Below are 14439 nucleotides of genomic sequence, written 5' to 3'. Positions count from 1 at the left end.
AAGGTAGTGGAGGAAATCCACCTCCATCTCCACTATCCTCATCCTCATCATCTTCATCATCATCTTCATCTTCCACATCCACCACAAAAACTCATACCCACACTCATTCCAAAATCCCAAAACGAAAGACTCTGTTGCTTAAGTTGGACGTCAAGTTTGAACTTCCCATGTATAATGGAAAGGTTAATGCTAAAAAATTAGACAACTGGATACGTCAATTGGAAGTACACTGTAAAATTTAGAATCTACAAGAGGATGATACCAAGATCCAGTTAGCTTCGCTAAGGCTAGAAGGAGCAACATTAGTTTGGTGGGAGGCAAATACATAAGAGCAAATGCGAATCCATTGTAAGATTTTCATTTCTTGGGTTGAATTTATTTCTTCCATTAAACGACGTTTTTTTTCATTAGCCTCTATGCAAAGAGCAATCATGAGTTGGTAAAACTTTAGGCAACTAAAAGGCCAAATTGTCCAAAACTACACCTAGGAGTTTAGGAAGAGGGATTTATTGTTGGGAGTAAACTTGAACTCACAAGACACTCTCTTGAAATATATTGGAGGTTTACATTCCTATTTGCACCATACAGTACTTATGTTTAACCCAAACATCTTAGATGAAGTATGTGTGCAAGCCATGCATCTTGAGGCAAGGGGAAAACAAAATATAGAGGAGAAAGGTGAAAGTAAGGGTAAGGGAAAAGAGAAAGGAGGAAAATGGAAGGGAAAGAAGAATTCAAGTATCAAAAAAGAGAAGGAAAAATTCACATGCAAAAATTGTTCAAAGACTGGCCATGATGAAGACCATTGTTGGCAAATTCATCCAAAATTAAAACCAGATAAATTGATAGCCAAAGAGAAGGGAAAAAGTGTTGCTATCGCTGAAAAAGACTCAGGGTCAGATTCAGGAGATGAGACAAAAATTACAGCTATGGGTTTGGAAGGTCAATGTGCTAAAAGTAGTAGTTCCTCAAATAGTCACAAAAACACTCCAAATGAAGACAAAAGGGAAGACTTGTTCACTATCAGAGTAATCTTAAATCATACCAAGATTGATGCACTCTTTGATAGTGGATCACAAGCAAACCTAATTTCAGAAGACTTAGTTAAAAAGATTAAACTTGAAATCGTACCACATCATAAGCCATACCCTTTAGGTTGGATAGTTAAGGATGCTAATTGACAAGGTTCAAGGAAATGCATTTTTAGATTTGTTATTACTGCAAACTTTGTTGATGAAGTTGAGTTAGACGTGGTTCCACTTGTCATTTCTAGAATTATCTTGGGAAGTCCATATTTGTATGACAGGAAAGTAGTGTTTCATCACTATGAGCACAAATATCATTTTCTTAAAGATGGGGTGAAGTATATTGTGAGAGTTCATCGCAAGAAGCTGAAAATTTCTTTAGTTAATGCAGGGCAAATGAAGAGGCTAGTGAATGAAAGTCAGAACTTGACATTGTTGATGATCAAACAAAGAGATGTTTTGAATCATACTTTTCATAAAGATGCTTATATCTGTAATGAGTTGTTTCAAAATGATAACATGTTTCCTTTGAAAGAAGGTGAAAAACATTTGTAGCAGCCAACATTGGTGTTGAGTGGTGTTGAAAACAAGGTGCCGGTGCAAGAAGTTGCAAAGGTCAAAGAGAAGAGGAAAAAGCAGCTTGGCAAAGAAGGCATAGGTTTAACAAAATTTCATTGTTGGTTTCCAAAAGGCACATTACAATGGTGAAGAAACTTGGGCAAGAGTCGACTCAAGTACAAGGCAAAAGCAGCTAAAAATCACCATAGAAACAAAGTGCAAATTGAGAAAGATTCCAAGTTTCCTTTGATTGTTAACCAAGGTAGGAACAAGATGTTTTCTAGAAACTTAGATTGTTGTTATGAAAATTTAGAAATATTGTAGCATGATGGTGTCAAAGACAACAATAGATGGTCATCGGAATCAAGGAAAAATTTGACTTTTTATGAAAAGTTCCAAATGATAAAATTAGGAAAATTTCAATGGATAAAGACTAGAAGGATGAGGGAACATTCCCCTCATCAACATAATCTGTGCTCAAGAGAGCTTTTGGGGTCCAAAAGGCTTCTACTGGGGAGGAATGATCAGGGATCAATATTTTAGCTAAACAAATAAAAATGCTCATAATTTCTTCAGACTTGAATGACCAGATAGAGTTCGTCGCCAAGATTCCAACGCCATGAACGATTAAAACAACCGACGTCGTATGAAAAAGTTAGAGCTTCTGAAAGTTTGGTTAAAAATGTCAAAAGTCAAATTTTGACTAGTTTTGACTGGATGCCAAGTCAGCATGCAGAGAATATTCTTGGGTTTCAGCGAGTGACATTGTGACAAGTGTCATCCTCAAATTTTCTAGATGGTTTGTGAAGAGGTGATTTTTCCAATGATGTCCAAGGATTGAATAATTGTGGAATATTGGTTAAGTTTTGAAATTGGTTATATACATATATGTTAATTTATATAGTTTTAATAATATATATATATATATATAGATATGTATGTATACATACATATATATATATCTATATATATATATATATGTACATATATATATATATATATATATATATATATATATATATATATATATATATGTATGTATACATATATATATATATATATATATATGTATGTATGTATATATATATATATATATATATATGTATGTATGTATATATATATATATATATATCTATATATATATATATATATCTCTATATATATATATACATATATATATAGATATATATATATATATATATACATACATACATATATATATATATATATATATATATATATATATATATATATATATATATTCCAAACCACATTATTTTAAACCACATATATTATTTTTATGCATTGTCAAAGGTTTTAAAACAGAAAAAGGTGTGTGTAATGGGGAAGGTTCAAGGTTTGAACCCTGGACCTCCGCCCCCACCAAATATCACTGTTAGCACTACACCACAGAAGCAGGACTTGAAGACCATGCCAACCTTCATGTATTTAACCTTCAGTGTGAACCAAGGGCGGAGAATTAAAATTTAAATAGTGCTTATCCACCTTAATTAAGGATTAACATTGATTAAGTAGTAGTTTAAAAGGAGTTTAGTCTGGCGGTAGTTTTGGTGGCACCTCCAACTATAGCGGAATTCCTATTTTTGGAAATTTAACTGGCAATTCTTCTAGATTTGGTGGAGGAAATGTAGGAAAAATTGGTTTTTCCATAACTTAGGCAATTCTCAGCCAAATTTCGAAAATGAATAGTCATTTTTGGCTAATTGGCATGCTAGGAACTCATTGGAGTAGGTTGCAGAGGCAAAATAGGTCATCTACAGGTGTTTTTGGTCACTTGAATATTTTTGAAGCTTAGGGCCACTAGGTGTTGGAGGCCATTCCCAAAGCAGCTGGTAACCAAATTGAGTAAAAAAATAGTCATTTATGATAGATTTGAATGTTTTAAACTCATTGGAATAGGTTCCAAGAGCATTGGATGCTTGTAACAATAATTTTATCACTAGTGAAGCTAATACAAAGGTCCACACTATGAAACTGGACCAAGGAGATGTAGCCCAGGACGGGTGAACTCCTTCAACAAAAATTTGTGTATTGAGCTTTGTTATTTGTACTTGTTGTGTTTTTATATGTTATTGTTCATCTATTTAAATTCATGCTTTTAAGTTCATGCAAAACACTAAATTTCACGAAGTTAGATGAATTGACAATCACATTCTCATGGATAAATTCTTTATGGATAAGCAAACCAAAGAAAATAAAATTTCATATCTGGAAATGATACTAGCACAACATTAACTAACAATCAATTTCAGTTCAGTCAAGCTGGCCCCTGCCGGTAAAAATGGTCCCGTGAGCTTATTCCTCCACTTTTTCCACTCCAAATGCATCGAAATGGATGAAAAACAATATAATGATCCAATTCGGATCAATTGGTGTGAATGGACAGTGGTAGTACAGTCATGAGAAAGGTAACATGAAAGGTGAAATAAATGGATCTGAGGCATCAGATGCCTTGGCTATGTTGGAAATTGTTATTCTCGATGTTGCACATGTGTTGCAGACATAAAAGGAGTTCTTTTAACCTTGACTTTATGCTATCTGGTAATTATGTTATGATCATGATTATGTCGAAGTTTATATATGTATACATGTATGTATGTATGTATGTATGTATGTCATGTTTGATAAGGTCATCATGGATCATGATTGTTTTATGTTAATGTTTATATGTACATACGTATGTATGTATGTCATAGACTCACTAGATATCTATATATATATATATATATATATATATATATATATATATATATATATATATATATATATATATATATATAGATATATATATATATATGTATGTATGTATGTATCCATGTATCTATGTCAATGTCTGATAGGGTCATCATGGATCATTCTCGTGGAAGAATGATTGCTTATGTAGGTGAATGACATGAAGAGGTTTTGGGTCTTACGAGGAATCAATTGGGAGGAGTAGCCCTGAAAAATATATGAGGTCAGTATCATGTGGTTATAAGTTGATATTATGTGATTATATTATTTCTATGTTATGGATATGCTATACCAAGGGATACATCAGTGAAATGAAAGCAGTGTGGTCCGCAACATGTTGGGACACACATGTATAAGATACTGGAAGCAAGGTTGCTTGCTAGAGACAGTGTGGTTTTGGATGTGTGGTATTAATGTTATGCATATGTTGTATATGTTGTACATGTTGCATATATGATTATGTTCGCATACGGTGTTGTGTATATATAGTGTGTGTACATGTTGTTTATGCAATGTTATGTACAGGGTCATACAGATAGTGTTGTGTGAATATTTCATATGCAATGTTGGGTATACATGGTGCTATGTACATGTTGAATATGTGGTGTTGTGTACATATTGTATTGTGCACATGATGGATATGTGGCGTTGTGTGCATATGGTGTTGTGTGCATGTTGGATATGTAGTGTTGTGTATTTAGGGTGCTATATACATGTTGTATATGCAGTGTTATGTACATATGGTTTTGTGTGCATGTTGTACATGTGGTGCTATGTAAATATGGTGTTTTGTACATGATTGTACAAGTGGTGATGTGATCATGTGGTGTCGGGTACATGTTGTACATATGGTGTTGTGTGCAGGTGGTGTTGTATATATGTCGTGCATATGGTGCTATGTACATGTGGTGTCACGTATATGTCATGCATGTGGTGTTGTGTATGTCTGGCATTGTGTACACATTATACATGTGGTACAATGTACTTGTGGTGTTGTGTACACCTTGTGCAAGTGGTGTCGTGTACATGTGATGTTGTGCACATGTTGTGCAGGTGGTTTTGTGTATAAGTGGCATTGTGTACATGTTGTACTTATGGTGCTGGTGTACATGTGGTATTATGTGCATGTTGTACATGTTTGTTGTGTACATGTGGTACTGTGGTGCAGGTAAATTCTCGATCTCGACAAAGACAATTCCTCTAGCTTGAGAGAGTGGGTCTAGCCATAAACAAATAATCTAGTGAAAACTTCCTTCAGCTAGAATCAAATAAGAGGGCCTACCTCTTACAACGCTATTACGCTTGCTGATGATCTTGCTTCCTTACTCCAACTACCTTTCGTTTCCTTCCTTCGAATACTTGAAACAAGAAAAGAAACAACAACAACAAACATGATAGAATAGAAATTGCATTAAGCCTACTTAATAGGTCAAGGAACATTAAGACATCAAATGCAAGATAACACTTTAATGTAGGAAATCAATCAATAGTTGTATTCATATAAGTTTAGAAGGAGATTACAACAAATGCCTTGACATTACTAGTGTCCTCTGATGTATCCATGTTCCCACATTTCTGCTAACATCTCATGGATAGCCCTAACAATGGAAGCTTTAAGGCTTCTTCCCTTTAGTCTCAAACCAAACCAAACACACTATTCTCCCTCCACAAACATAAACTAGAGAGCTACAAGCTACGATATCTTGGTGGTTATTCAAGCTCCAAAAATACTAAGACTAAAACTAAAAAACTAGTTTAGCTTGTAAAAGGAGGGGTTTATATAGTTTGGATGGAGGGGAGATGGTTCCTCTTATCATGGGATAAGGCCTTATCTCTTGGGTTTGTTTCATCCTAATAGGGGAAAGGAGCTAAAAATGACTTCCTAGGCTCCATCCTACCCAACCATTTACCAGACTTTCATTACGAAGCTTCTAGACCTGGAAGCTTCGACTCCATATTTAAAAAACTCTCCAAAAGAGGATTGACGCAACTAAAAAGGGGCTTAGTTGCATCATACAACACTAGTCCTATTTTTAATCTCTGCAAATTGATACGAGGAGGAAACGGGTCATTAGCGCCGATATTGTATTGTAAACTGGGGTAAAAGGAAGTTTCTTTGGAAATGATGCAAAAGGGAATTGCTCTGCTCATAGAGAGGGACATAATCGGAGTTTCTTCATGATGGGAGAGCATGTAGGGTTCACTGTATAGGTCCTCTAAGATCATGGAATGGGGAGTACAGGGACAGTGAAAAAATGTTGTGTAATAGATGCCCCCTAAAGCGTGAAGGCCGAACTAGAGTGAGGGGTGAAATTCTTTATAGGTAGATGCGGGGAACCAAAGTCTGTCATCAAAAAACTTGCAAGAAAGCATAGATACATAAACATCACTGAAAACTCTATTAAATGATACATGAATTGTGCTATGGATGTTGTCATCCAGAGAATGATCATGTAAATGGATCCAAGGCATGGGCGCAGCCATCCAGTAAGGAGGATCATATCGAAACCAAGGTATGGTCGCAGCCATCTAATAATGAGAAGGATCACATATAATAACTAATGGTATGGTCGCAACTATCCATCTGAAAGAGACATGTATATCAGCATGATCATGTCACATTGCCTTGCAACCTGAACTTCTGTAATCTGAGCCCAAGGTCTTGTGCTCTAACACGACCTGATCAAAGTACAAATCCTAACATGTTAATGAATGTGTTGAAGTAGAGCATGCTATAAAGTTGCTTGATTACAGTCAATGATGTGAATCGTTAAGCAGCGCAAGAGAAATGACCAATAATGAAAATGGATCTCAAGGTACCAACAGCACAATCCACAGAATGTGAATAAAGGAACTGAAGTCGAACACCCATGAAATCACTTGATTGAAAGCCAATGATGTGAAATTGTCGTCGAGTGTGAAGAACTTTCCATTAGGGCATGCAAGCTCTAAGGTATTGGAAGGGATTCTCTCGGCCAGCTTCCTAGATAATGAGCTGAAGTCGACACGAAGTGACTGTGTCGAAGGAGGGCCATGATGTATCCCACATCATCGACATGAGATAAAGGGATGCAATGATTTTGGATGATACAGAGAATTTGGAATGAGTGTAACTGCAGAAGGACAACTCTTAAACATATTGATGACACGACTCCGGAGTTTTGGCAGCTTTTTGGATTTGTTGGGCAGTGGATCCCCCCATAGAATGTTTTTGGGGCTTAAAGCCTGAGTTTTGGTCAATGCAATGTAAAGACTCCGTGAAGTACGGGCATGGAGCGCGAGAGTCTAGGGTTGTCTGCCCTAAGATAATGTAATTTGATGAAAAGTTGAGTCAGCCTACCCATGGTCCACGGACCATGGGATTGTTTAAATAGAGCGAGGCTCTAAGTGTAAAGATAGCTTAGCTGAGTAGAGAAGAAGAAAGAGATAGATGCAAAGGCATGGTTAGAGGATAGAAGTGGATCTGAAGGTATTGGGTCATAGTAGTAGGTAGAGGCTCTGCAGCTAAGTGCGCAGAGGTCTAGTAGAGTCAGCAGTTGAGTGCGCAGACCCTTGCAGCTGAGTGCGTAGGGTGGAGTCAAGTCTGTACTGAACTAAACTTGGAAAGCATCATTAATAAAGAGAAGTTGATTTGGCATATTGTGCATCTGGTTCATAGATCTATATTGGGATGTTATGCGTTAATGGTATCTGTTTATTTATATGCGTGCACTTGTATGTATGTTTATGAATGAAAACCTTCTAAGGAATTAACGAACAGAACCTAACTAAGAAAGCCTTGGGTAATTAATACTAGTTGCACTACGGTTGGATCTATGCGAAGGCAGTCCCACAGGATGCAAGGAGCTCGCTGGTGCACGTAATCTAGTAAGTGCGAAGGTTGAATCACGTACCTATATTCCATATCAAACATCCCCAGGGTGTGGAAACCTAGTTCCAGCACCCTCCCATACTACCTTGGGTGAGACCTCAGTTCGCGTTCCGCAGAATGTTGCCAAAAGGGCTAGTAGTACCAGGATTTGCTTGGGTAAACTCACTGTTGAACCTGGGTTAGGCCCCACGTAGCCAACAAATGGTTCCATTGCCGGAATAGGGATCTGCCTAAGGGATGTCGTGCCACTGGAACCCAACAAAGAAGGAAATTGGAGAGTGGTTGGACCAGAAGATTCACGAGTTCGCGACACACGAAAACAGAACTCTGCAAGTATCGAAGAAAAGGTAGCTAGATCGTTATGTGTATACGGAAATCCATGAGATTTTCTTTGCATCCTTTCCTTCTGAACTGTATGAGTGGATTGCGAGATTAGTAGATAGCTAGGGAAGGTGTAAGCTCGACCAACCGATAGTGTGGACTCCAGAATTAGTGTGCAGACTAGAAGCATTAGAAGACAAGATCGCGTGGGCTGTGGACCATTGGCTCGACTAGATAATAGGGGGATTTATTACCGATTTTGCGATAGACACGACCATGAGCTACAATGAATCAGAATGATGTTTTCTCAAGGGATCGCGAGGTAAGTACATTAAATCTTTGAATACCTGGATTAAGATGCTATTATGTGAAAAGTGAGCTATGCAAATACATTAATTTTTGGAACAACACAGAGCGGAAAGACCTACAAAGGTAGCGGGGAATTAGGAAATAGTCCTTTAATTTCACCTTCGCGAGAGAGTGAGGAAGAGCTTGCTCGGGTCTCTTCGAGAAGTGCGGTCAGTTTGATAAGGTAGCACATTCCACAGTTACCACCTCCACCAATGCCACCACCCGCTTCACCTCCCTCACCTCCATCTCCACCCACTCCACCTCCACTAACCCCATAGTTCAGCATGATGAGCACGATCAAGCTACCCGTATTCAAAGGAGTAGGGAATGAGGATTCAAACCATTTCTGGTTCGTGGTAAGAGGAGTGTGGGAAGTGCAAGGGATCACAGATGACAACATTAAGAAGGCTACATTGGTGAGCGCATTGCAGGATCATGCATTGACATGGTATATCAAGCACTCTAATGACCACCCAAATGCAGGAATAGCAGAGATCCAGAATGCGTTGAACATGGAATTTAGCTGACTGAAATCAGAGACACAATCAATCATTAGGTTCAAAGAGATCGCAATGCTTCTAGGCGAGACCCCCTGGGATCTGGATCAGCGGCTGAAGAGTACGATCCACGAGGCTAATATGATGCTAACGGATGCACAACACCGCACATGGTTTGTGGAATTCCTGACACCACACCTGAGGATAGTGTCACTGTCACAATAGAAGCTTTCAACCCAGGTCGAAGCATCGGAAATGGCGATGAGGTTGCATGAGACCCCGATACAAGATCCTGGGTTGGGAGCTCAAGAAAATCATGCACAACTACAGAATCTCTGCCTGGAAATACAGAGTTTGAAGCAGGATAGGGCACTGCAACAAGAGGCGCGCGAGGAAGTATGGTGCATAAAATGCAAAGGCCAGGGCCATGACAAGGATCACTGTCCAGTATTCGCGAACTACTTGGCAAGAGGTGGACCAATGCTATTGAGACCGGAGGCATAGGAAGGGCTGAGTGTGACACCTGCGTTATGGTCCGAAATCTATCAGATAGGAGGAAAACATACGACAGACAACTGTCATTTATTGCAGAAGTATACACCGACTCCTCAGTAGTTGTTTGTAATTTTTTTAGGTCAGTAGGCCACAACGAGCGCACTTGTCGCAGTTATGAGTTAATAATGGATCGGACCCCAGCCTATAGGATGCAGATAGAAACGCGAACCCTCAACCCAGGTGCGGGGATGGCGCACACCGGATTTCAGGGACAAGGTCGGGGATGTTGAAAATGCAACAAGATGATAGAGCTTAGTGAAATGGAGTCGCCTTCACCAAGTGGGCCCGCAGGCTATTTTTGGCGCAAAGTCTATTTTAGACTATGTCTATTTTTAGACATATGGATCATGGTCTATGAGATGCAGGATGTTGTTTATGGATGATTGGTCATGTTGGGAAAAATAGATGGACTTCTATTTTTGGTTCACAGCGGAGTGATCAGAGTCTATTTTTAGACTGCCAGGCTAAAAATAGAAATAGTCAAATATTATTAGCCCTTAGTAATATTTGGACTCTAAACATTATCTTATTCTCTTGGAGCACTTCAGTTCAAGCTACGGATGTGACACATGCAGCTGACAAAAGTAATCACGTGGTTTCTTATGTGTTAGTTGAGCTATTGCAAGGAGGACTTTAGTTAGAACTCATGCATGTGAGTTCTGCGGAGTTGGATGTGGATTTGATGGAGTTGTGTTCAGTTTGACTTAGTTGAACTAGTTGTATTTAGTCTAACTAAAGAATACACTAGTGATGAGTTGTGTGAATTGATTGTTAATTAATTCACTAATTGTTAACTCATAAAGAAACTAAAGAATACATCAGTTAACTCAGTGGATGGATAGTTTAACAGAGACAGGGGTTAGAGGTAAGTGAAAGGGTGAGTTGTGACTATCAGTTGTGCATGAGATTTGCACATGCATGGATTTGAGTAATGCCAATGAGGACTGCGCCATGTGGGCCAATATCAAGGCAATTTTAGCTTGTGCTCACGTGATTCTCTTGCAGGATTGTGCAGTGGAGGCAGGCAGAGCAGCAGAGGAGATTTGAACCTATGACTTGTTCGGATATGAGCTAGTTTTGTGTGTAACAGGTGGAGATAGCACTGAGTACTTGTGAGGAGTACTGTACTATGTATTGTTACATGTTCTCAATCATTATAATATACAGATAGTGTGGGGTTTTCAGCTGTAAGCTTTCCCCGGGTTACATACTGTGTTAATGTGTGCATGCGATTGATGTTTCATTGTTTTTAATGCTGCTAAATTGATGATCAACGTAGAGGAGATTATGTATTATGCATGTATTCCGCAATAGTGTATAATCGGGATAATCTCTGTTAATAAGTGATTAATTATTCAAAATTTCTACATGGTATCAGAGCTGGTTGATTTGTAGAAAAAGTTCTATAGGATATCAAAGCGGGATTGATCATCAGATCTATTATTCAGAAAGTGTTTACATTATATTTCTTTAGGCAGAGTCTGTAATTTGGCCAGGTAGCCTCTGGATTCATCCTTCTTTTGGAAGGTGAGATATCCGGTGAATGCCCATACAGTCAATCTCTGTACAAGAAATACTTTGTTCTCACGAATTTTAGATCAGAAGCAGTTGAGTTTTGAGGTGGTGGAATGGCACTCAAGGATAAACTCAGAAACATCAAAGCTGAGAATGGAGATGCCACAGATTGTCCGCAGAAGAAGAAGAACAAGCAAGATGCTGGATCTGCAGCAAGAGAGGCTCTAGCCTCGCAGTTTGAGCTTGATTTTTAATTGATCGCATGCTTGGTTTCAAGTGTGATGGGATCGGTATGGTTCTTGGACAGTGGTGCATCTTATCACATGACAGGAAATCGAGATTTGTTTTCTGATTTGGATGAGAAAGATCTTGGAGTGCACATCGAGATGAGTGATGATGGTAGATACAGTGCGACCGGTATCAGTACCATTTCCTTTGAGAGGGAGTCTGGTAAACCCTTCATATTGAAGGAAGTGATGCATGTTCTAGGATTGAAGAAGAATCTTATCTCTGTGGCGATGTTAGAAGACAAGGGATATGATGTTGTTTTCAACAAGGGAAAGGCTTTCCTACACAGTGAGACAACTGGAGAAACCCGAAAGATAGGGGTACGAGTGAGGAACCGTTATCAGTTGCATGTAGATGCATGCAAAGCCTTGAGCAGCAAGGCAACTGATGGAGACTTGGTGGTTGAGAGGGAGCGTATATTACCTCTCAACATGTAGATCCAGAGGAAGTCTGAGACGATTGTGGAGGAGCCACGATTGGTGCAGCAGCTTCAGGAGGTTGTGGAGTAGCCACAACAAGGGAACCTGAGAGGAGATCGAGTAGAGACAAAAAATCATGAAAAGACCTCCAGTAGGGGGAAACTTTGAGCCAGGTGGGCTGAGGAATCGCATGCAGCCATACCTCCAGGTAGGAGATGGGGTGATGTGGATTGATCGTCCCAAGGAGGAGGGGCAGGATCCTTGAGGTACCCAACCTCTTGGATGAGACCTTGTTATGGGAGCCTTGATGTGGAGTAGCAGGAACTAACTAATTGGGTAGAGACAGATGTGGATGGAGCGACAGAGAGAGCGACAGTGTAGGGAATCCCAAGACAGCGCATAGCTAGCAGGCTGCAGCAATGCAAGAGGCACAAGTGTTTTGCACAGTGCTAGGTGGCACAAAGAAGTGTGCAATGGTGCGAGATGCATGGAGATGTTGCAATAGTGCAGATGTCAAAGAGGGAGCACTTGTTAGCAGCAGGTAGAGCTTCAGCATCAGAGTATGTTCCTAGCCCAACGGAGTGGTTAGTTGGGAGTGTTTTTGTTCCAAGTGTTGTTGGAGCAAGTGGAGCAAGTGGACTGGGCAAATGTGTTGCATGCAGAACATTACAGAGTTGCAGGATATGATCCATATCTTGTTGAGAGGGAGTGTTGAAAATGCAACAAGATGATGGAGCTTAGTGAAAAGGAGTTGCCTTCACTAAGTGGGCCCGCAGGCTATTTTTGGCGCAAAGTCTATTTTTAGACATATGGATCATGGTCTATGAGTTGCAGGATGCTGTTTATGGATGATTGGTCATGTTGGGAAAAATAGATGGACTTCTATTTTTGGTTCACAACGGAGTGATTAGAGTCTATTTTTAGACTGCTAGGCTAAAAATAGAAACAGTCAAATATTATTAGCCCTTAGTAATATTTGGACTCTAAACATTATCTTATTCTCTTGGAGCACTTCAGTTCAAGCTACGGATGTGACACATGCAGCTGAAAAAAGTAATCACGTGGTTTCTTATGTGTTAGTTGAGCTATTGCATGGAGGACTTCAGTTAGAACTCATGCATGTGAGTTCTGTGGAGTTGGATGTGGAGTTGATGGAATTGTGTTTAGTTTGACTTAGTTGAACTAGTTGTATTTAGTCTAATTAAAGAATACACTAGTGATGAGTTGTGTGAAGTGATTTTTAATTAATTCACTAATTATTAAATCATAAAGAAACTAAAGAATACATCAGTTAACTCAGTACATGGACAGTTCAACAGAGACAGGTGTTAGAGGTAAGTGAAAGGGTGAGTTGTGACTATTAGTTGTGCATGAGATTTGCACATGCATGGATTTAAGTAATTCCAATGAGGACTGCGCAGTGTGGGCCAATATCAAGGAAATTGTAGATTGTGCTCACGTGATTATCTTATAGGATTGTGCAATGGAGGTAGGTAGAGCAGCGAAGGAGATTTGAACCTGTGACTTGTTCAGATCTGAGCTAGTTTTGTGTGTAACAGGTGGAGATAGTAATGAGTACTTGTGAGGAGTATTGTACTATGTTTTGTTACATGTTCTCAATCATTATAATATACAGATAGTGTGGGGTTTTCGGCTGTAAGATTTCCCTGGTTTACATACTGTGTTAATGAGTGCATGCGATTGATGCTTCATTGTTTTTAATGCTGCTAAATTGATGATCAACATAGAGGAGATTATGTATTATGCATGTATTCTGCAATATTGTATAATCGGGATAATCTCTGTGAATAAGTGATTAATTATTCAAAATTTCTACAGGGGACAAGGAGTAATGGGACCTGGAAGGGGCTGCAGATAGTTAATTTGTTACAATTGCGGAGGACCAAGGCACTATGCCTATGACTGCACCAACCCAACAAGGATATCTTGTTAGTATTATTCTCAGTTTGATCATGAAATGGTAGATTGTCCTACATTGATCACACAAATGCATGAAAAAGGGGTACTCCAGCCTCCTCCGACTCAAAATATCCAAATGATGAGGTCTGAACCATGCGAAGAAGACCCAAATGTGAACATGGTGCTCAAAAGCGGTGCTACCCCAGGGGAGGATAAGGGGAAGCATCCTAAGGAAGATACATGGGTTCGCAAGGCTCCTACGAAGGAACCTGAGTTTGACTTAGAACGCACGAAGGAGAAGTTCATGGAAGCTAATAAGAGCTTCGTAGAGGCCCCTACTTTAGGTAGTAAGGATCAACCAGAGC

General features: G+C 39.2%; 1 protein-coding gene across 1 annotated transcript in view; it reads left to right on the top strand.

The window, feature by feature from the left end:
• The window catches only part of LOC149196791 (uncharacterized), a 114765-nt gene extending 100758 nt beyond the window's left edge, over positions 1-14007 (top strand). The window contains exon 4 of the mRNA XM_089408429.1: positions 13994-14007. Coding sequence (XP_089264555.1) covers positions 13994-14007 — 14 coding nt within the window. The remainder of the gene's footprint in view (positions 1-13993) is intronic.
• Positions 14008-14439: the final 432 nt, after the last annotated feature.

Source organism: Pinus tabuliformis, chromosome 2_2, assembly GCF_031772625.1.
Source record: "Pinus tabuliformis cultivar Carrire ecotype Pingquan chromosome 2_2, CPIR1, whole genome shotgun sequence".
Classification (NCBI taxonomy): domain Eukaryota; kingdom Viridiplantae; phylum Streptophyta; class Pinopsida; order Pinales; family Pinaceae; genus Pinus; species Pinus tabuliformis.
The sequence above is the reverse complement of the archived record's forward strand: the minus strand, read 5'-3'. Positions and strand labels throughout refer to the sequence as shown.